The sequence below is a fragment of the Protopterus annectens genome, chromosome 8.part0, assembly GCF_019279795.1.
Source record: "Protopterus annectens isolate FY-2018-M chromosome 8.part0, PAN1.0, whole genome shotgun sequence".
Classification (NCBI taxonomy): Eukaryota; Metazoa; Chordata; order Ceratodontiformes; family Protopteridae; genus Protopterus; species Protopterus annectens.
This window is the reverse complement of record NC_056741.1, coordinates 764,366,256-764,392,045: the sequence shown is the minus strand read 5'-3', so window position 1 is coordinate 764,392,045 and position 25,790 is coordinate 764,366,256. Positions and strand designations below refer to the sequence as shown.

The following is a 25,790-nucleotide window of genomic DNA, read 5'->3' as shown; positions in this document are numbered from 1 at the left end:
AGATACTCAGATTGGTTTACAATTGACGAATGGGTTGCATGCTGTTAGTTTTTCCTCTATTTAACTGCAGTTTGCTTTAACTTAAAAAAACACTATTGTTTTTGGTTTATTTTGTGTTTAATAATTTTGCTTGCTCTTCAATTTGCATTTAAAAGCCAGTATCCCACAATTTTGGAGTGCGCGGGGTTACATAATTGTGTATGCAAATTTTATATTAATCAGCATACAGATTTGTACCTATTTTTCATGGGCCTTTGTCCAGATTTTTTATGATTCAAGGTTGAGAGGTATGGCATGGGCTAGCCCACTTTGGACACATGGATGCCATCTGGTCAGTTGCTGATATCAGAGTTTACAATCATCAGCAAATTTAAGTCAACCAGAGACCATGGACATCATTGATGTACATGGAGTGGCCTTGAAAATAGAACCATGTGGACACAACTAGTGAAATGCCTTTTCAAGAAGAGGAGTGCCACCACCACCACGTCTGTGGTGGTCTATATGAAAATTTGCTAAAGGAAAAAAATAAACAACTGGGTCACTTTCTCAACAATGCTGGAGTTAAAACAGTGGAGATACTGCCTGCCTGTATTTATCCAAGACCTTTGACATGGTCATCATCCATTGCTTCAGTGACTTCCTTAAAGAAATTCAAATTTAGTTGGCAGTGGCAGAAGCCAGGAGCTATCATTCACAAAACAAAATGGGTTAGGCTTAACGACTTATAAGTTCCTAATATTCTTTTTATACTTTTACTTAACAAATGGTGTCCTGCGATAAACATTTATTGGCAAATTACTACCTATATTAAAGTGGTGTGCACACTCACAGGGACAGCAGGTGATGGAAAGCTTTGCTCACTTTCTGCCACTAGGTAGCCGTAAAGCACTGAGGTTATTCCATGTTCAAACAAGGCTCAGTCAAGCTGTCCCCCTGCCCCACAGACTAACTGAACCAGTGTTTCACCACTGAAAGTGCTGCTTACAAAGAACAGCATACTGCTGCTGTAATAACAAAAGCACACCCAAAACCTAGCAGTCATCTCTCACTTACATACCATTCCACAGTTTCAAGTCTCACTGATAGCTTTTTTAAGAAAAAATTGTTGGGCTGGCTCTGCCCACCAGTCAGGCTCACTCTGCTCCCCTTTCCCACCCACCCTACACCCCCAGATTTAAACTTAGCAGTAACTCCACCCCCAACTTTCACTCGCTCACACAATCCACTTGTCTGTACCCTCCCACTCCTTGATAAATACCTCTCCTCTCTTACCCAGTCTCCACCCATAACAGTACTTTCCACACTCCAAAACCTTTCTAAATCCATTTTACAAGTATGGCACAGCTATGTACTCCACTCTCCCCAATCTGTTTGACTCTTGCCCTTGGCTTACAAATTCTTACTACCTCCCCCAAATCTACAGTTCACTCCACAGCTAGTACTTCAACTTCTCCCCTATACAGTGATAAACCATTAAAACAGCTTCCATAATATATCACCTAGCCTACTTGAATACCATTTCATTCATCAAAACTAAAAATACTGCCCTATACCACCATAAATAAAAACATCCACCACTCATACCTCTCAACCGTACCAAATTCCTTGGTAAATACTGGTCTTGAGGGCAAAATATTGGGGTGCCACAAATTCCCGTGTGGCCCCTTTAATTTCCAGTTTTTTTTTTTACTCCTGACATCACATGCAAAGCATGCACGATGACAGCAGCTTCTGCAGACCAGTGTCTGTGTACACAGCACATCTTTCTTCCATGGCTCCTCCATGTAAACCTACAAGACAAAACAGCAACAGCTTCTTTTATTTACTTACTTAACTGCAGGAGAATGTGATTTCTTTTACTTAATTAAGTCTGTAGGCAGGAGAAACGTACGTGTGTGCACTTACAGCAACTTCTTATTTCCTTACTTACAATAATGGTGGCTGCAGGCAGGAGAAACATATGTATGCTTACAGAAGAGTTATCTTCTTACTGAACCATGGTTCTCAACTGTCCAAAGTTTTACAGAATGTTTGGCTCATACTTTTGGTCTGTTCCTCTTAAAATTTGTGGAATACTTGCTTTTTTTGCAGAAGGCTCTGGGTTCTACTCCCACAGTACGTAGATGATTGCCGTTACTGTACTGTGTTGTATTGTTAAAGGCAGTGGATGCTGCAGTCCAGAGAATGTCCTCTTTGGTGGAGATACCTAGTAACTACGAACCTATTATCAAGTTTGCCATCCATTCCCTATGGTAATATTACTAGCTTATGTTACATAGGCAATTTATTCACGGGCAACAGGCACTTTATTTGTAAACGAAACAATCCACCCTTTCATCACCACCACCTACAACACCCTCCACCCCCAACCCTCCGCCTATATTCAACCTTAAACCCATCTCAACATCCTACATAAAAAATTACTCCCAAATTAAAACCTTGCTCCAATGCCCCCGACAATAACCCATACTCCTTCCTAAAACTAGCCGCAGATGGTATCACTCTTCCCCATTAGCATCCTGATCAATAGATCCATGCTAGGATCTTATGTTCCCAAACTATGGGGCACTGCCTTCATTCTACCTTTCCATAAAGGAGGCAAAAACAGTAATACCTCGAACTTCCACCCCATAGCCATCCTCTCACCCAATTTCCAAACTACTAGAAAAATGCATTCACATTCAGCTCATGCCATTCTTAGCTAATAACCAACTAATCACTCCAACCCAACACGGCTTCCGTCCAGGCCATAGTACAACCAATGCATTTCTCTCCTTCTTAGAGACAATAAACCTTGCCCAGGACTCTGGAAAAATAGTTTCTACTGTTCTTCTAGATCTGTCCAAGGCATTCAATACCATCTCCCACACCAATCTCCCAAACCATCTCTCCCGGAATACCTTATCCTGGTTCTCTAGCTACCTCTCCAATAGATCTCAAACTGTAAAATAGGGGACAGGCATGTCAACCTTCCTTCCCACCCCCACTGGGGTTCCCTACTCTGTCAAATGCTGTTTAACAACTTTATTTCCACAAAGCCATACCCATTATCAAAACTGTACAATATGCAGACGAATCCACATTGATCTGCAGTGCTACCAACCTCACAAAACTTCAGACACTGACCCAAGCTTTCTCCACCACTAAAAATTGGATGTTTCAGAATCACCTCTCACTAAGTGCCAATAAATCCAAAATACTGTTATTCTCTCCCTCAAAAGCTTCCCCTCTTGATAAAAACTCATTCCAAATCATTAGCCAAAACAACTCCACTACAGAGACTGTTGCCTCTGCAAAACTACTTGGGGTCACTTGATGGAACACCTGAAATTCGACACTCGCATCCAGCAAAACATTAAGAAAACCCATATAAAACTTTTGTTATGCTATACAGGAACAACCAATTTCTCTCTCCTTCCACCAAACGCTTGCCACTACCCATCTATTCCCCTCACTAATGTATGGCGCTCCTCTAACTAATTTATCTGCCACTCTCACTTCAAAATTGGAAGTCTGTTATAATAAGATTTTTAAATTTGTCAAAGCCAAATACTCCTCCCATCACTGTATTGCCATTAATTGGTTACACTGGCTTGAACTCTCCAACCATCTAGACCATCTTCAAATTACCACAGCCCGCAAACTAATCTTTCAACCCTCTAAGAGCCCTGCTCTATGCAACATCCTTCTCCCCCTACACCCCTCAGAGAACTCTGATCTACTCACCAAAACCTAATCTGTGTCCGAAAACTCAAATCGCCCCACTGGTCAACTCCTGCTATCCTTTTCCTTAGCAAAAAATTGGAATTCTCTTCCTTCCTCTTCAAAGACCTATGCAAACTATGAAAACTTTAAATCTCAGTTACATTCCTACCTTTACTCTAACAGAAGATGCAACTGCATTCTCCCCACCTAGTCCTATAAAATCTCTCTACACCTATAAAAACCCCTCCAGCTATGATTACTAGCCTCTCTAGCTATGATCTATAGGCAACCACACATATGTACAGATTGTAAATATCAAATCTGTACTATGTACCTTAAGAATTTACACCTGCTCTCTAACATGAAATGTAACTGTAAATTGTTCATTAATAATATTGTAAATTGTTCATTAATAATATTGTGTCTATATCTAAAGGTAACGTGTACCTAAGAAAATTACACCTGCTCTCCAGCATGAAACAATTGTAAATTATTGTTCTTTTCTATATTGCATAGCTATCTAAACTTTGTAACATGGAGCTTTTCTCCATGGACCTCCACTGAAAACAGGCTCCCAGTGGATTAAACTGGAAATAAATGAACAAATAATAAATTAAGTTGTTTTGCTAGCAGCAACCTCATTAGTCACAGATATCTTTAATGTGGAATTATTTAGATGACTTACTTCTGCACAGATTGTGCATATTTACTGATACTGGTGGATTGTAGAAGTCCGAGTAGACTTATGATGGAAATGTCCTGAATTGGGCACTTTTCCAGTAAGCAATGAACTAATAATGACAAAAGTGTTCAAAACAATAAATTTAAAATATGCTCTAACAAGTGTGCTGTATTATACAAGAAATGTAATTTAATATAATCAGGAAGGTGTATCAAAGAACACACGTATGTTTCATGGGCAAGGGGCCTACGATTTGCAAACAGCCGAAAGGAGATATTTATCCACCACTGGCCAGATGCATTTTCTTTGAACATGCGTTTCAATGCTGTTTTAATGAGCGTGAGTTTCAAGGGCAGAGAAGTTTTAATGCCAAGTCTAGTTTCATTGTGAGACTGTATTGCTTTGTTTGGCAGGTGTCTATTAGTGTAATTGCTATAAAATGTAGAAGTAAAACAATAAGCACATTACAGTGTTTATGGTAAATAGGGTGAAATAGCCAAGTAAATGGACAATGGAATAGCTGCAGGAGGGAGGGTTGTGTATGGGGGGGGGGGCAGCAAACAAGCTACGCCACCAATCAGTAGTCCATGGAGAACGGCTTTTGGAGATCCTAGCAAACTATAATATTCTTTTGCCAAGATTAGAATATTGCCTACCATTAAATTCCCTACTTTTAGCACCAAACCCACATACTGCGAGTCACCAGAAACAAAACCCTAAAGTTAATCATCTTCTCCCTTCCTAGTGTACATCATTGCTACACATTTCAAGACACAAAATGGTTACCATTTACTACAGGGGCTGGGGCCATACTGTTCAGTTTGCATCCCACAATTCCACTGAAGTGGGTGGGGTTACATAATTATATTTTATATTAAAATCAGCGTACAGATTTGTAGATTTGTGATGTTTCCAGGTTGAGAGTTATGCTACCACTAACAACCTATTTAAAAAAAACACAAACATTCTTCCAAACACTCCCCTAGCAACCACAACAGAATATCCCTAATGTGGTAACCATCCACCCCAGCCCAGGACCCTCAGGCATAAACTACACTCAACCACAAACACCATTTGCTGAAGATCTACTCAGCAACCTTAAACATTCATAGTGTATGTAATAAAATTATAGACTTCATGCTTGCCTAACACAAAACACCCATGACATCCAAGCAGTCACTGAAACCTGTACATGTATCAAACAAGAGAGCCAGACACTACCTTTACTCATACACTGTCGTTAAATCCTGGAACTCGCTTCCAACCAGCGTAAACACCATTAGCCGCTTCAAAAAATTTAAACTCACCCTAAAGAACTACCTACTAAACACTAAAATCTGCCTCAGCATCTATCCAAATAGATAAACACCATACTCTCCTTGAGCCTTCCTCTAGCTTACCCCAATCTTTACCCATCAAAACGAGTAGGAAACTCTTATTGATCTATAAGTAAACAACTCTTCCTACTATAAATCTTACTAACCTTTATCATTCTACTCCCTCACCCCATTGAAAAACTACCCCACTAGTTATTTTAAATTTCCCTTTATTAAATTCCATTAAGCCAACATTACCCCCTCTAGTGATCTTTTCCTTTCTTAAACTTTCAACCTATTTCAGTGCATTTCTTTGTGCCGGTCCCAAACCCAGATAAATGGGGAGGGTTGCATCAGGAAGAGCATCCGTCGTAAAATTTTGCCAAATCATACATGCGGACATCGGTAGAGGCCAGGGTTAACGACGACTGCCACCAGCACTGTTGGCAGAAGGTATGAAGCACTGTGATAGTGAGGGTCAGAACTTTGAATGTTGGCAGTATGACTGGTATAGGGAGAGAGCTAACCGATATGATGGACCGAAGGAAGGTTGTTATATGGGGTGTGCAAGAGACCAGACGGAAGAGGAGCAAGGCTAGGTGTATCGGAGGCAGGTTCAAATGGTTTTATCATGGTGTGGATGGGAGGAGAAATGGCGTAGGCATTATCTGAAGGAACAGTATGTCAAGAGAGTATCGGATAGAGTGATGTTTATGAAGCTGGAAATTGATGGTGTAATGATGAATGCTGTTAGTGCATATGCTCCACAAGTTGGGCGTGCGATGGATAAGAAAAATTTTGGAGCAAGTTGGATGAAGTGGTGATGACTGTACCCAAGGGTGAGAGACTGGTGATTGGAGCAGATTTAAATGGGCATGTTGGTGAAGGGAACAGAGGGGATGAGGAAGTGATAGGTTGGTATGGTGTTAAGCAAAGGAATGCAGAAAGTAGTGGATGTTATGTGATCCTCTCTCGCCTACATTCTGTACTGATGGGTTCAGAGCCGATCCTCGACTGACTCGGCACGCTATACTATAGAGCGAAGTCTCTTATTGGCTGAGCTATTCTACATCCCAGGATGCACCACCACAGCTTCCCCAGATCTCGTTTGCCGCTTGACAGCAATAGACATGGTCTCGACTTGGCTAAGCTAAGTACTCTTTACTGACAAATTTTCTGTCAAAATTTTCACCCAAAAAGCTGTTTTAACAGCTACTTATCGTTTTGTGTGGTTTGTTGAAAGTTTGTGTGAATTTATTTTTAGCGTTAAGTTCCCGCTTAAATAGTAGGGGTTTCCTCGCGCTCTACTTCAGGCCGTATTACAGCCTCCTTTGTTGCTTAAAGTTTTTTGTGTGGTATTTGTTCCTCTAACGTCAAGGTCCCGTTTTAGTTAGAGGGGCCTTGCCCTCGCCCTCTTCTAGAGCTGTGTTATAGTTTCAGTCTGTCTGATTTACTGGCCAATCCTGTTTAAATTAGAGGGATTTGGCATCTCTGTGTGGTTAGTTGTTTTTCCTTAGTCTGGTTTTGGTGTGTGCCTTTGTGGTGATGTCGAAGGAACATAGGCCTTCGGGGTTTAAAAAATGTACCAAGTGTGGGTACAAAATGTCAATCACGGATGACCACTCTCTGTGTTTATTGCCTAGGCCCTAAGCACCTTCAAGAGTCTTGCAGTGTATGCCACGCATTTTCTTCTCGTGTCCTCCAAGAGAGGAAAATCAAATTGATACTGAAGGGGCTTATCACCCCTTCTTTTGAGGAAGCTTTATCTTCTTCCCCCTCCAGGAAGAAGTAGTCTTCGGCTCCGACCAGTCCGTCAGAGCAGACAGCAAAAAAAAAAAAAAAAAAAAAAAAAAAAAAAAAAAAAAAAAAATTCAAGGCAGGCTTCTCAGTCGGCTCCACGGACTTTGGAGCAGAGGTCGGAACGGTCTGCCTCAATGCCTCCAGCCTCGACTCCTCTGTCTTCGGAGCAGAGCGCTCGAGCATCGAGAGGTGGGTCACCTTCTCCGGCTCCATTGGTTTCGGAGCCGAGAAAGGTCGCTCACCTCAGACTCTTCTACCTCGGCACCGAAGTCCCCGTCGGCTCCGAGGGAAATTGCTGTGCTGGTGGAATCTCCCTCGGCGCCGATACTACTTGAGACTATTCGGAGCCGGTCCCCCAGTCTTTCGGAACCGGCGGAGAAGTCAACTCGGGCCCGGTCTCTTCTCTGTCTTAGAGGATGTCCGATTCGGATATAGACAGGGTGCTTCAAAGGCTGTTTCAGTCTCCAGTCTTCCAAAAGTTATAGTCTCAGCACCAGCGCCGATTGTCCATCCTGTTGTCTTGGTTCCTCCTCCAACAGCCTCGGCATCGGAGTAGGTTTTCGGGTCGGCTTCGACCCTTACTCCAACCCCGACCTTCGGGTCGGAGTTCGGTACACGGACCTCCTCGGTCGGCCCCGGGGGTGGTGCTTCGGAACAGATGGTTTCAGTTCCGAGCCTCCCTCTCGGTGCGTCGGCTGCGGGGGTGCCGTCTACTGTTGTGGCCTCGGGGGTTGGACCTTCCCAGGACTTGGGGGGGGGGGGGTCCGGCCTTCAGGGCCATGAGGAGTGCTTTGGCCAAATCTTCCTTTGCTACCTCCATCTCTCCGGCACCTTTCCTTGGCACAGAGACTGGTTCCTTTGTAGTCCCCCTGTCTCAAGACAGCGGAGCCCTGGGGCCTGAGGTCACCCCCATTGGGGGTTCCCCCCTTCCTAGAGGTCCTTCAGAGGCTTCTTCGGAGGAACCTCCCAGGAAGAGACAGTGCAAGAGGAAGCACGTCGACTCCCCGGACGAGTCTCTCACCTCGGACACCGACCTCGATGATGCGGAGGGGTCCCCCAAGTCATCCTCGGATGATGTCTCCTTTGCGGACATCTTAGAAATCCTGAAGCAACGAGGCGACTGGCAGTCCAAACCCCCTTCTGCTGAGGAGTCGGTATTCCTCAAGGCCTTCGGGGCTCAGCCCTCCGCCAAGCTTCTGGACTTGATCTCTCGAAGGGCGTGGGAACAACCGGATTCTGTGGAACCGGTGCCAGCTCACCCTAATAAATTTCTTTCAGCCCCCCCCCCCGAAAAGGAATTCCTCTCTAAAGGTGTGACTGTAGATGCCCTGGTGGTGGCATCTGCTACCCAACAAGATGTGGCAGAGGCGTCTACGTCCGTCCATCCTCCTAATAAAGAGTCTAGGAGCATGGATCGGTATGGGAAGCGCACCCTTACTTCAGCAGCCTTTAAGGTCTCCGAATTATCTGACGCACTTCAGAGGGATCTGGTCAAGGAACTTTCAGATACCCTCTCTGGTAACCTACCTGAGCAGTTGGCCCAGACGGTTAGCTCTCAGCTGGCTACCTTATCATCATTATCGAACTCGTCCATGAGGCTCATTTCGTATGCAGCCGAGGGGGAGAGTAAAGCGGCGGGAACAGGTGTTGCTCTACGGAGACAAGCCTGACTCCACCTGTCACTTTGCGGAGGCCTTCAAGTCTTCCTTTGCCGACGCTCCCTTTGATGGGTCCTCTGTTTGGACCCAAGGTAAAAGGACACCTTGACCTGCTATGAACAAGAGGGTAAGACTGACTGCCGTAGGGGCACGCTTTTCCACTCCCTTCCGGCCTTATCCCAAGGCTAGAAGGGGGGGGGGGATGTGGTTCCGTAAATCCCAAAAGACTTGCCCCTCACAGCAGGAGGATTCCCCTTCTAGAGGCAGAGGAGGGGGAAATTTTTCAGGAAGACACCGTCCCAGAGGCGGCAGAGGCCCCCGCAACACTGGAGACCGCGAGTCCTTTCATGGCTCCTCAACCTTCCAGCATCCCTGAAGGATTGCCCGACTGCGCCGCTCCAGAGCCAGTCGGGGGTCATTTTTCGAGGCACCTAAAGGCCTGGGAGAATATCACTCAGGACCGATGGGTGCTCCGAATCATTGCCGGAGGTTACACCATCCCTTTTTCTCAGCCCCCCCCCACCATCCCGGAAAATCCCGGACCCACCACCCAGTCAACGGCATCTCGCAGCCATCGAAATCTCAAAGCTGCTTCAAAAAGGAGTCATCCAACCGGTCCTCGAAGACCAGACCAGATTAGGGACTTACTCAAGATTCTTTTTGGTGCCAAAAAAGTCCGGGGACATGAGGCCCATCTTGAATCTCAGCAAACTCAACCGTTCTGTCAAGAAGTCCAAGTTCCGGATGGTCACCTTACAATCCATTCTCCCGCTGCTGGAGGAAGGTGTTTGGATGTGCTCCATAGATCCCCAGGACGCCTATTATCATATCCTGATAGATCAGGCGTCCAGAAGACACTTGCGCTTCAGCCTGGGAGACTGTCATTTCCAGTTCCGTGCACTGCCCTTTGGTCTCACCACAGCCCCCAGGGTGTTCACCAAATGTTTGGCGGTGGTGACTGCTCACCTGAGAAGTCTAGGATTCCAGGCGTTTCCATACCTAGACGACTGGCTCCTAACTGCCACCTCCAGGAGTCTACTCTTACAGAACCTAGCAGCCACTATATCTCTAGGCAACTCCCTAGGAATCACCTTCAATTGGGAAAAGTCTGTGTTGCTGCCATCTCAGCGCATACGGTTTATCGGAGTAAAGATAGACTCAAAGCAAATGCGGGTCTATCTTCCTACAGAGAGGATAGAAATATTACAGTCTCAAGTTAGAGCATTGCTCCTCAAATGCCGAGCCCCAGCCAGGATGGTCCTACAACTGTTAGGTTCCATGTCGGCTACCGTTCTCCTAGTTCCCTTAGCAAGATTGCATATGAGGATTCTCCAGTGGTCTTATCAGGATCTCCCTCTCAGTCACCTCATTCTGATCACGGAGACGTGCAAACAGGACCTCCGTTGGTGGCTTCTTTCCTCCAATCTGGATCAGGGGCGACACTTCGTTCCTCCACCTCCAGTGGCCACTTTGACTACGGACGCCTCCCAGACGGGGTGGGGGGGACATTACCTGGGCAGGTCAGTCCAAGGCAAGTGGCACCCCGGCGAGAGTTCCCTCCACATCAACATACTGGAAATAAGCGGTGCTTCTATCGCTACAAGCACTACACAGGTTTCCTCCCCCCGGGAATGATTGCCATTCAGTCAGACAACATGTCAGTAGTCTGGTACCTGAACAAGCAGGGAGGGACCAGGTCCTACCCCCTTTGCAGAGAGGCCATGAAAGTACGGGATTGGGCGATTGCAACCAACCGTTTCTTGGTAGCAACACACATTCCGGGAAGATCCAATGTGATAGCCGACAGACTGAGCAGAACTATTCTCTCCCCGCACGAGTGGTCTCTGAACGACAGAGTGGCAACTCAGATTTTCAGAAGATGGGGAACTCCTTGTTGCGACCTCTTTGCAACTCCTCTCAACACGAAATGTCAACAGTTCTTCTCTCTCACCCCAGTTCCGGGGGAGTTTCCCCAAGGACGTCCTAGTCCAAGCTTGGCCCACCGGCCTACTGTACGCCTTTCCACCAGTTCCCCTTCTTCCCAGGGTGATCCAGAAGGCGATTCACTTGCAGAGCAAGATGATTTTAGTTGCCCCATACTGGCCTCGTCAAGTCTGGCTGCCCTTTCTTCGGAAATACGCACTGGACGGTCCATGGTTCCTGGACCAGGTTCCAGACCTCTTGATCCACCAGTCGGGACAGCTTCATCAGTCCCTTCACTCGTTGAGGTTAACAGCTTGGCTCCTCCACTTCCGACCATAATCAGGAACCATGTTTTGGACTCGGAAGTCATACATATCTTGCCCTCGGCCCACAAGACTTCGACTAAAAAAATGTATATCAGCAAATGGAAGAGATTCGCTATTTGGGCCCAACTCCGGGGATTAGATCCCATTACTGCCCCGGTGCCAGAAGTTTTGAAGTTTTTAGCTTCTTTATTCAATCAAGGTACTTCGGTCTCTACCATCAAGGTTCAATTGGCAGCTATTTCTAATTTTCATGAAAGTATAGACCCACCTTTGATGAGCAATAAGTTGTATAAAACCTTCATGAAAGGTGCTGGGCTGCTACGACCTCCGATTTCTCATCCCGCTCCACCGTGGGATCTTAATTTCGTGTTAGGTGCTTTGACCTCTTCCCCCTTTGAACCGGCAGCAACTTGTGACTTGAAATTTCTTTCTTGGAAGACTGCTTTTTTTTTGGTGGCAATTACATCAGCCAGAAGAGTTTCGGAACTTCAAACCCTGTGTGTCAAACCACCGTACCTGGTTTTTCACAAGGATAGAGTATCCCTCAGGCCTAATCCATCCTTTGTTCCCAAGGTTTGTTCTAGTTTTTGTCTTCAACAGTCATTGGAACTTCCAGTTTTCTTCCCAAACTACTCAGAGCGGAATACATCTTCCACTCATTGGATGTTCACAGGCAATTGCATTTCTATTTGGATAGGACGCACCAAACACAGAAAATAGATCAGTTGTTTGTGTCCTTTTCGGACAATAAATTGGGCAAAGCCGTCACGAAGGTCACTATTGCCAAGTGGATCAGGGACTGTACCAGCCATACTTACTTACTTTCTAATAAAGAACTTATAAACTCAGTGAAAGCTCATTCTACAAGGGCTATGGCTACTTAGACAGCCTTTCATTCTAAGCTTGCCATTAGTGACATTTGTGCTGCAGCTACCTGGTCCTCTCCTCACACATTTATTTCTCATTACAAATTGGACGTGGCATCTCGGGGGCGAGCTTCCTGAGAACTGTGGAACCGAAAGAGTGTTTTCCAGTGAGAAACCCAGGAATCAGGTGCTAGGGACGCTGTCCCATCAGTACAGAATGTAGGCAAGATAGGATCACATAACATCTTTTAGTTATGTACTTACCATAACTTTAGATGTTTGGGATCCATCTCTCCTACATTCCTAATAACCCACCCTCTTTCCCCCTGCCTTGGAGATCAGAAGAGACCGGATGGTTCAGTTTAGCCGTTTCATCTTGAAACACCTGGCAATATTATATCAACAGTCTATGTGTGTGTGCATGTGTGCAGACAAACAAGATCTGGGGAAGCTGTGGTGGGGCATCCTGGGATGAAGAATAGCTCAGCCAATAAGAGACTTCGCTCTATAGTATAGCGTGCCGAGTCGGAGCAGAGGATCGAATCCGAACCCATCAGTACAGAATGTAGGCGAGATGGATCCCAAACATCTAAAGTTATGGCAAGTACATAACAAAGTTTTTGCGAAAAGGATGGACATGGCTGTGATGAATACATACTTTAACAAGAGAAAGGTGCATAGGGTGACATACAAGAGTGAAGGAAGATGCACACAGGTGGATTATATCTTGTGTAGAAGGGCCAGTCTGAAGGAGATTGGAGACTGTAAAGTGGTGGCAGGGGAAAGTGTACTTAGACAGCATAGGATGGTGGTTTGTAGGATGACATTGGTGATCAAGAAGACGAGGAGGAGTGTGAGGGCAGCACCAAGGATCAAATGGTGGAAACTGAAAAAGGGTAATTGTGAGGTGGAGTTCAGGGAAGAGTTGAGACAGGCACTGGGTGGCGAAGGCTAAGGATAAGGTGTATGAAGAGTTGTACTAAAGGTTGAACACTAAGGAGGGAGAAAAGGACTAGACAGAGGGACCGAGCTAGTAAAGATGTGCAGCAGGTAAGGGTGACAAAAGGATAATGAGGGAAACGTACTCACAAGTGAGGACAGCGTGTTGAGCAGATGGAAAGAGTACTTTGAGGGGCTGATGAATGAAGAGAATGAGAGGGAGAGAAGGCTGGATGCTGTGCGGATAGTGAATCATGAAGTGCAGTGGATAAGCAAGGAAGAAGTAAGGATAGCTATGAAGAGGATGAAGAATGGAAAGGCTGTTGGTCCAGATGACATACCTGTGGAAGCATGAAGGTGTTCGGTGAAATGGCAGTAGAGTTTTTAACGAGATTGTTGACATCTTGGAAAGTGAGAGGATGCCTGAGGAATGGAGGAAAAAAGTGTTTTGGTACCGATTTTTTTTAAGAATAAGGGTGATGTGCAGAGCTGTAGTAACTACAGAGGGATTAAATTGATCAGTCACAGCATGACATTAATGGGAAAAAGTTAGTGGAAGCTAGATTAAGAAGGGAGGTGATTAGTGATCAGCAGTATGGTTTCATACCAGGAAAGAGCACTACAGATGAAATGTTTGCTCTGAGAGTGTTGATGGAGAAGTACAGAGAAGGTCAGAAGGAGTTGCATTGTGTCTTTGTGGATATAGAGAAAGCATACGATAGGGTGCCTAGAGAGGAGTTGTGATATTGTATGAGGAAGTCGGGAGTGTCACAAGTAGTAAGTAAGAGTTTTACAGGATATGTACGAGGGTAGTGTGACAGCAGTGAGGTCTGCAGTGGGAGTGACGGATGCGTTTAAAGGTGGAATACATCAAGGATCAGCTCTGAGCCCTTTATTTGCAATGGTGATGGACAGGTTGACAGACGAGATCAGACAGGAGTCCCTGTGGACTATGATGTTTGCAGATGACATTGTGTTCTGTAGTGACAGTAGGGAACAGGTGGAGGAGACCTTGGAGGGGTGGAGATATGTTCGAGATAAGAGGAATGAAGGTCAGCAGGACTAAGACAGAATATATGTGTGTGTGAATGAGAGGGAGGATGGAGGAATGGCGAAGATCCAGGGAGTAGAGGTGGTGAAGGTGGATGAGTTTAAATACTTGGGATCAACAGTTCAGAGTAATGGTGAGTGTGGAAGAGAGGTGAAGAAGAGAGTACACGCAGGATGGAGTGGGTGGAGAAGAGTGTCAGGAGTGATTTGTGACAGACTAGTACCAGCAAGATTGAAAGGGAAGGTCTAGAAGAGGGTAGTGAGACCAGCTATGTTAAATGGGTTGGAGACGGTGGCACTGACAAAAAGGCAGGATTCAAGAGCTTGGACGTGGCAGAGTTAAAGATGTTAAGATTTGCACTGGATATGACGAGGGTGGACAGGATTAGGAATAAAGTATATCACTGGGTCAGCCCAGGTTGGAAGGTTTGGAAACAAAGCCAGAGAGGCAAGACTACGTTGGTTTGGACATGTGCTGAGGAGGGAAGCTGAGTATATTGGGAAAAAAAAGATGCCAAGGATGAAGCTACCAGGCAACAGGAAAAGCTAAGGATGAAGCTACCAGGTAATAGGAAGAGGAAGGCCTAAGATAAGGTTTATGGATGCGGTGAGAGAGGGCATGCAGGTGGTTGGTGTGACTGAGCAAGATGCAGAAGACAGGAAGAAATGGAAACAGTTGATCTGCTGTGGCGACCCCTAACGGGAGCAGCCGAAAGAAGAAGATATCTTGTAAATTACTCAATCTCTCTCTCGGATATTTTAACTTCCCACAATTAGTCAGTTTCTCATGTTATATTGTACTTGAATTTCTGTAAATTCTTGTAAAATACTGTGCAATCATAAGTGTGTTTTTGGGCTTTTTCTCCCCGGGCCTCGGCTGAAAATGGGCTCCTGTCCCAGTCAGAGTTTCCCAGTCAAAAAATGTCACTAAATTAAAATTATAAGTTCTCGTGTTGGGGTACCGCAATAGCCATCCTCTTGGCCTCCGGCACATGCCCAGTGGGGTTAGGGTGGAGAAGAGAAGAGACAAACTAAAACTGAACAGATTACAGAGGGATTTGGTGAGGTACAGTTATATTAACAAGTACACATCTTCATGGGTACATTTTTGATCTTGAAGACAGCTTTTCAATACTTGTTCTGGGATAATTATAGGCAGTGGCACAGAATGAAGAGAGGAAAAGGCAGGAATCAGTATGTTTGAAATAAATTTGCCGAATATGTTTGCTGCATCATCTAAGCCACAGAAGGTAGTACCACTGGTGATCAACTCCACGGAGTGAAAAATACTGTTCACAAGTTTAATGACAGCTAAACCTTGCTTTCTGGTTATCTCTGAATAAATTGAAAATACTTTTAAATTCATACTGTGCTTTGCATGTGCTGTCCTTGTGCATCAGTTCTTTACTCCCCTTTCTGATGTCACTATCATGGGATTGACTATTCCTTATGGCCAGCAGGTGGTATGGTATAGTGCTGTTGCCTGAAGACTGTAGTATACTGGATATTTTTTACCTTTGTTCCAGTGTATTACAATGTCAGACTTGGTATACATGTGTGTTTTGATGGAAGGGAGATCACAAGATTTATACAGGTGTTAAATGCAACATTTTTGGATTATATGCACTGCGTTTCAATGCCGAAAGTTTTGACTGCGTGTGTACCCTATTTAATGCCTTTATATATCTGACAAGTTTCTATGGTTATATACTGGAAGCAAAACTTGAAATCACTGCAGGCATACAAACAGAAAATACACAGGTACTAATTCTCAGTAGCAGATACCTGTAGCTGAAAGAAACACAATCAGTTTTTGGCTCCAACCAGTTCAAAGTAAGCACTCATGTAGTTTAAACTGTTAAAGTCACCGCCAAAAACATTTCCCTACAGGTCTTGCTAAAGTTGGTAAATGTTACAACCGCCAAAAACATTTCCCTTCTAGGTACAGGTCTTGCTAAAGTTGGTAAATGTTACAACCACACTTTCAGCTAAAGTTAAACGCTTTGCATTGGGTTATTTGTTAGAAACACTTTAATATGATTAACAAGGGTCAATTATATTGCGAAACTACACAAGGATAAAGTGCTCTTACATTTGGACAGTGCAGCACTGACACCTAAAGCAGAAAATTAACAGACAAAACAGAATACTAGAAGCTGCTTAACTGTGCCATAGAGGGCCTGTGAAGCATCAAATGTCATGCGCAGACAAATGAGCAATAGCTGCTACTCCCTGCAGCTAATTTAAGGCTGGGTAGGAAATTGTGCAACAGCGTGCTATAATTCTGAGTACACAAGGGAAAAAACAGCACAAGAGACAAATGCACTAGTCTACTTAAGGCTTTTTCGCAGCTTACAGATACGTCAGGAAAAAAAAAAAAAAAAAAAGTTTCTAGTCAACATCTATATAGTCTTAAGTGCAGCCTTGCAATGAGACTGCAGAAAGAAAACACCCGGTTTTATATATGTTCAGGATGTGCAGTGCTATGGGAGACAAATGCTCTGTGACAAGACAGTTTTATGCCAGTATGATGACACCCCCAGGCCATTTGGGGATACAACAATCTACAAAACAACTTGTGAACAGTAATGAAATGTGTCACTTACACGTTGGTGCTAAACTTAGTACTCCACAGGAAGAGTTAAATCTAGCATTTTAATTGTTAGAGTAACCCAAGGATTATTTTTTTAAACATTATCAAAGCCCAAGTACAAACAGAAATATTTGTTAAAACAGATTCAATTGCTATGCAATAGGATTATGTATTTACTACAGCTCCAAATAACTTCAGTTTTGTATACAGATGAGAAAAGAGCTAAAACGAGGTAGTAATTAGAATTCTTCATCATAGGAAGTGACCAGCATAAGTTTTAGAAGTAATAAGCCTATCCATTGATATGGATCAGCATATCTTGCAGCTGCAATCAAAACTTAAGAGCAGGGAAGGTGCTTAAATAATTTTTTGCCTTTTATTTTTCCTTGAGGGGAGGGGGGCAATTAGTGCTCCCTTAACCTTATTGCATTTAACTGTATTCAGATCTAAAGTTAAGCGAAAGTTCCCTGAGAAGTGCAATTAACAACAGGGGTTGGGAAACTGGCCTAATGGCTAAGGTGTTTGCCTTACAAATACAAGGTGCACGGAGTCTTACAAGGGATAACTGGCTAGGTTTAAAATGGCTCGCAAGGGCAGTTAGCTTAGTACTAACATATGAACATTTTAGTATAATTTATATAAAATTATTAAACATATAAATGACACTTTTAGCATAATGCAGATGAGTACTACTAAAACAGAAACAATAATTTAGATTGAAACTTACCAAGTTTGATCTGTGAATAAAGCTTAGCACTGTCATGCAGCTGTCACAATTAATTCCTGTTCATAATTAATAATGGGCCACGCATAAAATGTATATACTGGCCTGAAAAGTGTACGTAATTAAATACTGTATCTTAGGAAGGAAGGGATATGCAATTATCCAGAACATATAGTCCAATTCCCTATTAGTACAATTTAACAACGACTATCACTTGAAAAAGAAGTAAACCGGAACAAACAAGTCTCATATCAACAGGCTGTGCCAGTAATACCTACTTAAAAGGTTTAAATGAAAACATGCAAATATCTACGCGATTTCTTTCCTTACAAGAAGGGCGTGTGTGAACTCACCCACTGAACACTTCAAACTTTAGATATGAGACATAAACATAAAAAACCCGCAATTTGGCCCTCCTGCAAAAGGTGGAGATTAACACAGAAAATCTAAAACCTGGTATGAACCGTCCTGTTGCAACAGCTATTATCCCACATGCATTCTTCTCCACACGACAGAGATAAAAGCTCCCCCATAAATGGAAGGCTCGCACAATTAAGAAAAGTGATGAACAAGAGTTCTGGTATTCAAAACTCTTTCCTTGACAGGTGCACCAAAGTTGTACATAGAGTGACAGAAGCAGAAATCGAATAAATTCCAAAGTAAGATTAAAAAAAAAAAAAGCAATAAACATGGTGAAAATCAGTCTGTTTAAAGAACGGCAATAACGGTTGTTTAAATAAGCATCAGAAAAAAGCGACAGCTTGTAGCTGGTACTGGCAACTTCCCACCTCTTAGATCAACTGCTTGCTGAACAGTCACGCTGCAGCTCCCAGACAATATGGCTACCACGGCAAACACACAAAAACACAATGTACACCAGAACTTTATTACATCTACAACGATCTGCTATTTCGAACACCAAAATAGATTTTTTTAAACTTATCACAATAAAATAATGACTTCCAATCAAGTTTCAAAGCAGTGGTTCAAGTTATCGTTTAAGTACCCAAACAGCCAGCTTCATCAGCAAGACAAACATTACATTCATAGCCTTGGAGCCTCCTCACAAGCACGTAGAAAACTTGCTTATCTCCCCTACAATAATAGGCCCTAAACGGGCATATAAACTTAAAAAAGCAGAAAAACTTAAAAAAAATGCAATCTTTATTAGATGCAGGTTGGCACTCACCTTCAGACAAGTCCTCAATACACTCAAAGGTTATCTCAAATTGAAACGGATTGTAGAAAGGGGATGGATTATCCAACACCACTACATTGTTCACCTGAACCTTTGCCATATTTTAGTAACAGCACCACATTAATCCAGTGTCCAAGCAATTTAGGAAAATCTACTAGCCAAGATATAATTAATTCCAATAATCCTTTACTATGCGTCCACCAGTACTTCTCTGGAAGCAATAATTAAAATGTTTAATAACATTAATAACGAAGCTCAAATCTTTACTTTCCCGCTTTGCTCTTTTATTCAACTCCAGCCCATTCTCCTGCGTTAGTGGGGTGGATTTCTAACGATTGGTTGCACTATTGCCCTGGCTGTTGAAGCCACCTCCTTCGTGTCAACGACACCACAGCACAAGACGGAGACAATTGGTCGTTACACATAGAATCTCAACAATTTCGCCATCTATTGGTTTCCCTAAGCAACTGTCCTTTGTGGGGGGGGTCTTGCACTCTGTCAACAGAGGAATTGCGAATGAGGTGTGAAATGTGATGCGGTTCCACAACTTTCTCGTTTTCCTGGTTTACAAGTCAATCCCATAATATAGTTTTCAAGTAGACAGCAAATGTGATAAAGGGGTATCTAACCTTATTTTATCACTATAAGAATAACTTCTCTAAACATTTACACTATGCATAGCTGTCAACTTCCCATCTCCAAAATGAGGAACACCAGCCTTAATAATATGGAACAAATGGATAAAAATGTGGAACATTTACTAACGGCTTACTGACAACGTATACATGGAAGGTTGTACAGTGGTTAAACTATGCTGATTTTACTTATAAAAAGCATTTAATTGAATTAATATGATTAATTAAAGTTTATCATGGATATAAGTTAAAAAAATCCTATCACTGAATATGTGACATGACAGACCCTTTAAATGCAGAACTTTGAGGAACACGAACTGTTTAAGATCCTAAATTAGGTACGTTCCTCATAGTGAGGTGCATTTAAGAGGTATGCTATGAACCACTATTAAAGAAAAACTCCACCTTATCATTTTAAGTATAAGATCCCCACCACTACCCCCCCCCCCCCCCACACACACACACACACACAGACTGTGTGGAAAATGTGTAACGTGCCTTTAAAAAAATGTAAGGTGCCTTTAACTGTACTGCAGTTTATGTGTGGGAATATTCTCACAACAGTTTACTAGATAACAAGGTTTTAATTCACAATCCGGGTTGTATATAAATGTAAGCTGTCTGAAAGCAGCAAACAAGGGAGTTAATTCTGCACAATCTCCCGATATTCTACTAATCACTGAAACCTGGCTTAAACCACACATAAAGGATACCAAAGTACTTCCCCCAGGCTTTAATATGTTCAGAACTGACCGACTTAAAAGAAAAGGAGGTGGTGTTGCAGTAATATATCCTGCTTCTCTTTCCCTAACCCCTCACAACCAATCCATGCCCTGCTTTGACAAAGCCGAACTATTGATTACCTACCTTAAAATAAACAATAATAAAAGTCTCTGCATTATAGCTTTATACATACCCCCTGGCAATAACTTATCAACTCTGGAAAGTATCCTATCTTGGGTATCACAAAATATCTCTCTAGAAACAGTAATATTAGGTGATGTCAACACTGACTGGCAGAAACTTAACTTACAATTTCCCAGATAGCATAAACCTGTTTGGATTTTCTCAACTAATTACTCTCCCAACCTTTATCAGTGTCACTAACCAAAATGGATCAATAATTGATTGGATTTTGGGCTCCCATTCTAACAATTTCTCTCAGTCCAAAACACTTCCAGCCTCTATTAGTGATCAACACCCCATCTGTACAACTAGACTTGTTTCACATTCATGTAGACAACACACCTACAAGACAGTATGAAACCTGTCCAACACTGACTAGCAGGCCTTTACAAATTTACTAAACTCCATAATTTGGTCCTTCCTTAAATACTTACCACTAGATGATGCAGTTGAACAATTTAATTCTACATTCCTAAACATTTTAGACAGTTTAGCTCCCACCAGAAGGAAACCAGCTATACTCCTTGGCTTTCTGTCTATACCAGATCATTCATGCAAAAAAGAGACAAAGCTTGGACAACTTACCTAAAACATAAGACTCACAGTAATTTACAGCATTTCAAAGCACTGTGTAACCTTGTAAAGAAACAGGTTCATTTAGACAAAAAAAAAAAAAAACAGTTCTATGCAAAGCCACAAGATCAGCACAAATCCAGTCCAAAAACCTTCTGGCACGGTATCAAAAAATCCTAAACCCAGGAAGTCAGTCCTCCCTCCAGCTATCCTATGTTAGTACCTCCCCTGACATAGCAACTCAATTTAACTCTTACATCATTGATAGCATAGCTTTCATCACTAACAAATGTCCTCCATCTCCCTCTACCCTCGCTCAGCCTCATATTACCTGTCACTCCACATTTTCCCTTCAACCGGTTTCTGCTTCCTTTATCAAATACCTCCTGTGCAAGTTCAGGCCATGTTCCCCCTCTGCAGACAGTCTTCCTAATGAATTTCTAAAAATGTCTGCTGACTCAATTGCCTACCCTGTCTCAATAAACATTAATAGATCCATCAAGGAGTCTTATGTCCCCTCAATGTGGAAAATCATTCATCCTTCCTCTCCACAAAGGTGGCACCTCCACAGAAATCTCTAACTACAGGCCAATTGCTATTCTTTCACCACTATCACAAATTCTAGAAAAATGTATTCCATAATCAACTTCTTCAGTACCTCCTTGACAATAATCTTCTCTCTCCCACCCAACATGGATTCAGACCAGCACACAGCACTATCACTGCTCTACTGTCCTTTACTGCCATTGTCAACAAAGCTCATGACTCAGGAAACTTTGTCTTTTCTCTGTTCTTAGATCTATCCAAAGCCTTTGATACTGTCTGCCACCCCCAACTGTTATCCCAGCTAACTCTTCTGGGCTTGACCAAAACATCCTTACAATGGTTTACTAGCTCTCTCTCTAACAGATATCAATCTGTCAAATGGAAATCTAACTTCTCTCCTTACTTACCTGTTAGCACTGGGGTACCCCAAGGCTCAATGCTATGTCCACTTCTATTCAACATTTTTATTAACCATCTTAATTTTGCCAGCAAACAAGCCACCCTAATTCAATATGCTGATGACACTACATTAATCTGCTCTGCCAGGACTCTCTCTCATCTGCAGAGTTTAATGCAAGAAGCATTAAATTCCATTGAGTCTTGGCTCACCAACAACCATTTACAACTTAACTCCCCAAAAAACTACACTTCTACTATTTTTGAACTTGCAAATTAACCAAACAAACTTCGAAAAACAAAAAAGTTCAAGGCAAAAATGAAAACTTGAAACTTTACATAAAACACAACACTTGAATTTATTGAAGAGCTTTTCATCCAGTTAGATTACTTGAACTTCTTCAGATACAGTAATTCAAACATTCTTCGCTTTTAAATATCCCTCCTTTTTCTGTCATGTGATCATTGCAAACAGTCCCTTAAAGAACACTTGGTTGAAAGCAACAGTTAAAACATTGGATATTAGACAACATTAAATGTTTTATATTTTTTGGCATTATTCCTTTTTATGTTTACCTTTTCAAGTTCTTTAGTTTTAACAAATACAAAATTGAGCAGATATCATTTAGCCCTGGACTAGCATATGCATTTAAACGTACTTGCCATAGTAATTCTAACTGTTCTAGAATTACTGTTATGGGTCCTCCTCTTGCATCTGCTAAAACTTGGTCTATTACCAGAGATTTGAAAGTGTGATTAATGCATTCGCTGTCTTGTTTTTAGTAATGCTGTATATATGTTCGTAAATTCTATCTCTGAATTTATGTTAAGTTTTTCCTGCATAGAAAGAAGTACACATTAGGCAAGGTAAACAACCATTTTAGAGTGACAGTTATATTTATTGTTATTTTTCAAGGTTATGCCATTAACTTCTACACTGCATCCTTCTTCTATGAATTTACAGTATGAACAACTACCACATTTGAAGGTTCCTGGATTTTTTGCTCTTAGGTATGTTTCTACCTTCTAATATGTTTTTTCAAATTCATACCTCTCCCATAAATAACCAGTTTAATGTACCGAATCAATGTATAAGAATATATATAAATTATTTATTTATAGAAGGTAAGATAGATTTGAACTTATACAACTACATGAACACACTGGCACCTGTGTCACCTATTATTTTTGTCGAAAGTCCATAAAGACCTGCAAAATCCCCCACTCAGACCAATAGTTGACAGAAGGAATTCTATGACATATGCAAGTACCAAGGTTGTAGATAACATACTTAAGAAATATGTGTACAGAATTCTATATATGTAAAGACTCATGGCCATTCTTGGAAAAAAAATAATTTATTCGAATATAATGATGATTACAATTTTCTTACAGTCGATGTGAAAGATTTGTACACCGCCAACCCCCATACTTTAGGCATCAAGTGGGTATCAATTATGATGAGAAAGAAAGGGGCATCAACCGTAGAAATAAGTTTAGTTGATGAATTATTAGACATCATACTCACTAACAATTATGTTCTTTTCAAGCAAAAGTACTATCTATAGAAAACAGGAGTGGCCATGGGTTCACCATGCTGGGTAAGTTTTGTCAACCTAGTAATGGCCTCCTGGGAGCGAAATAAAGAAATAGCTGACCATATTTTCTTTTTCACGCATTACATGGATGATATATTTATGATAATTAAGAGAGATGCAACAGTGGCAACTAAACTGGTCAATTATTTCAATAGTACGACCAATTGTTTTCAGTTTACCTCCTCTTTCCACAATCAAGAGATTCCATATTTAGACATCAATCTTAGTAAAAGTGGAGAGAGAGAGAATACATTGCTAAAATATTTAGAAAGAAAACGCATTCAGATACCTTCTTGCACTACGTAAGCACCCATCCCCACCACCAGAAAAGATTGGTGGTGAAGGGACAACTCGTGAGAGCTGTGAGAATGTATCTACTAATTTAGATTTTGAACACGAATGTGACAATTTAAGACAAATGCTCCAAAGGTGAGCTTATCCAATAATTTTGCTGGATGAGTTAATAGAAGAAGTTAAAATAAAAAGAACTGATGGTTTTTACAAGCCGATTTTGAGTGGGGAGCCTACCCAAGAAAACCTAGAGGTAGGTGAGATAACAGTGAATATTGTGGAAGAAAGAAGTACTAATATCAATTTTAAAATTGGATTTATAATGACATATAACCCAGAGGCTTGCAATGTTAAAAAAATGTTGTATAAGAATTGGAATTTATTGACGGAAGACAGAGAAATAGCCAGAAAAGTAGGAGTAGTAGCAGTTAAAAGTAATTATTTATAGGAGAGGTGTGAATTTGAAAAACATATTAGAAGGTAGGAACATACCTAAGAGCAAAAATCCAGGAACCTTCAAATGTGGTAGCTGTTCATACTGTATATTCATAGAAGAAGGATGCAGTGTAGAAGTTAATGGCATAACATTGAAAAAGAGCAATAAATATAATTGTCACTCTAAAATGGTTGTTTACCTTGCCAAATGCCAAATGTGTACTTCCTTATGTAGGAAAAACTGAATGTAAATTCAGAGATATAATTTATGAATATATATACAGCATTACTAAAATCAAGACAGAGAATGCATTAGCTAAGCATGTCAATATAAACCCTAATCACACTTTCAAATTTCAGGTAATAGACAAAGTTTTAGCAGACCCGAGGGGAGGACCCATAACAGTAATTCTAGAACAGTTAGAATTACTATGACAAGTACGTTTAAATCAATGCTTTCAACCAAGTGTGCTTTAAGGGACTGTATGCAATGATCACATGACAGAAAAAGGAGGGGTATTTAAAAGGTAAGAATGTTTGAATTATTGTATCTAACAGTTAGAATTACTATGGCAAGTATGTTTAAATGCATTTACTAGTCCAGGGCTAAATGATATGTGCTCAATTTTGTATTTGTTAAAACTAAAGAACTTGGACGAAAAGCATTTCAATACATTCAAGTGTTTTATGTAAAGTATTGAGCTTTCATTTTTGCCTTGAATTTTTTTGCTTTTCGGACTTCTACTATTTTTACCAAAACACTTTTCTCCAGATGCCCCTAACTTTGCTATTACCTCTCGGAACAACAATTAATGTCGTGTCATATACAAAACTGTTAGGTGTAACCATGGACAACAATCTTAAGTTTGATCTACATATCAGCAACATCATAAAAAAAAAAAAAAAAAAAAAAAAATCAAAAATTGGCATGATGTATAGGGCTAAGAAATTCATCTCCACCTCCACAAGAGTAACACTTGCCACTACCTATCTCTTACCCTCCCATCTATATTCATCACCTATCCTAACCCATCTTCACTCTTCCCTCAAAGCAAAACTTACTTAATGTTATAATAAAGTAGCTAAATTTTCCACAGGGCAGGCCCACTACTCTCAGCATTGCTATGCTCTCAAGTCTCTAAATTGGCTCAAAATACCCCACCTTCTCAGCTTTAATCAACTAACATTAACTTGCAAATTACTGTACAACTCCTCATTTTCACAAACTACATCATCACTACTACAACACTATATTCCATCTCGTGATCTACGCTCCTGTAATAGGTGTATACTATCTATTTATAAACCGCAAAGATCTAACAGGGTTAGTCTGTACTCTCACTATGTTGCCAAATCATGGAATAGCATTTCAGAAGTAATCAGACTTATACCCCACTGCTGTTCCTTCAAGTCTAGGCTGAAAGAATGCCTAACCAACAATTGGGTCTGCCCATGCTCCTTGCCATCTTAGTACTCTTCTATGCCCTTCTTCCCCACTGTTAATAGGCTTTCCCTTGACGTATCCTACTTCCTTTCCTGCTTTACCTACTTTCTAGCCTCACCTTACTTTAATTGCTTAACAGTCTATTGTCCTTTCTTTATATTCTTAAACTAACCTTTCTCTGTC

General features: G+C 41.8%; 1 protein-coding gene across 1 annotated transcript in view; it reads right to left on the bottom strand.

Moving 5' to 3' along the window:
* Positions 1-19,172, bottom strand: part of ASF1A (anti-silencing function 1A histone chaperone) — a 202,254-nt gene extending 183,082 nt beyond the window's left edge. The window contains exon 1 of the mRNA XM_044080232.1: positions 18,775-19,172. Within this exon, the coding sequence (XP_043936167.1) occupies positions 18,775-18,883 (109 nt within the window). The 5' untranslated portion in view covers positions 18,884-19,172. The remainder of the gene's footprint in view (positions 1-18,774) is intronic.
* Between the last annotated feature and the right edge of the window lie 6,618 nt (positions 19,173-25,790).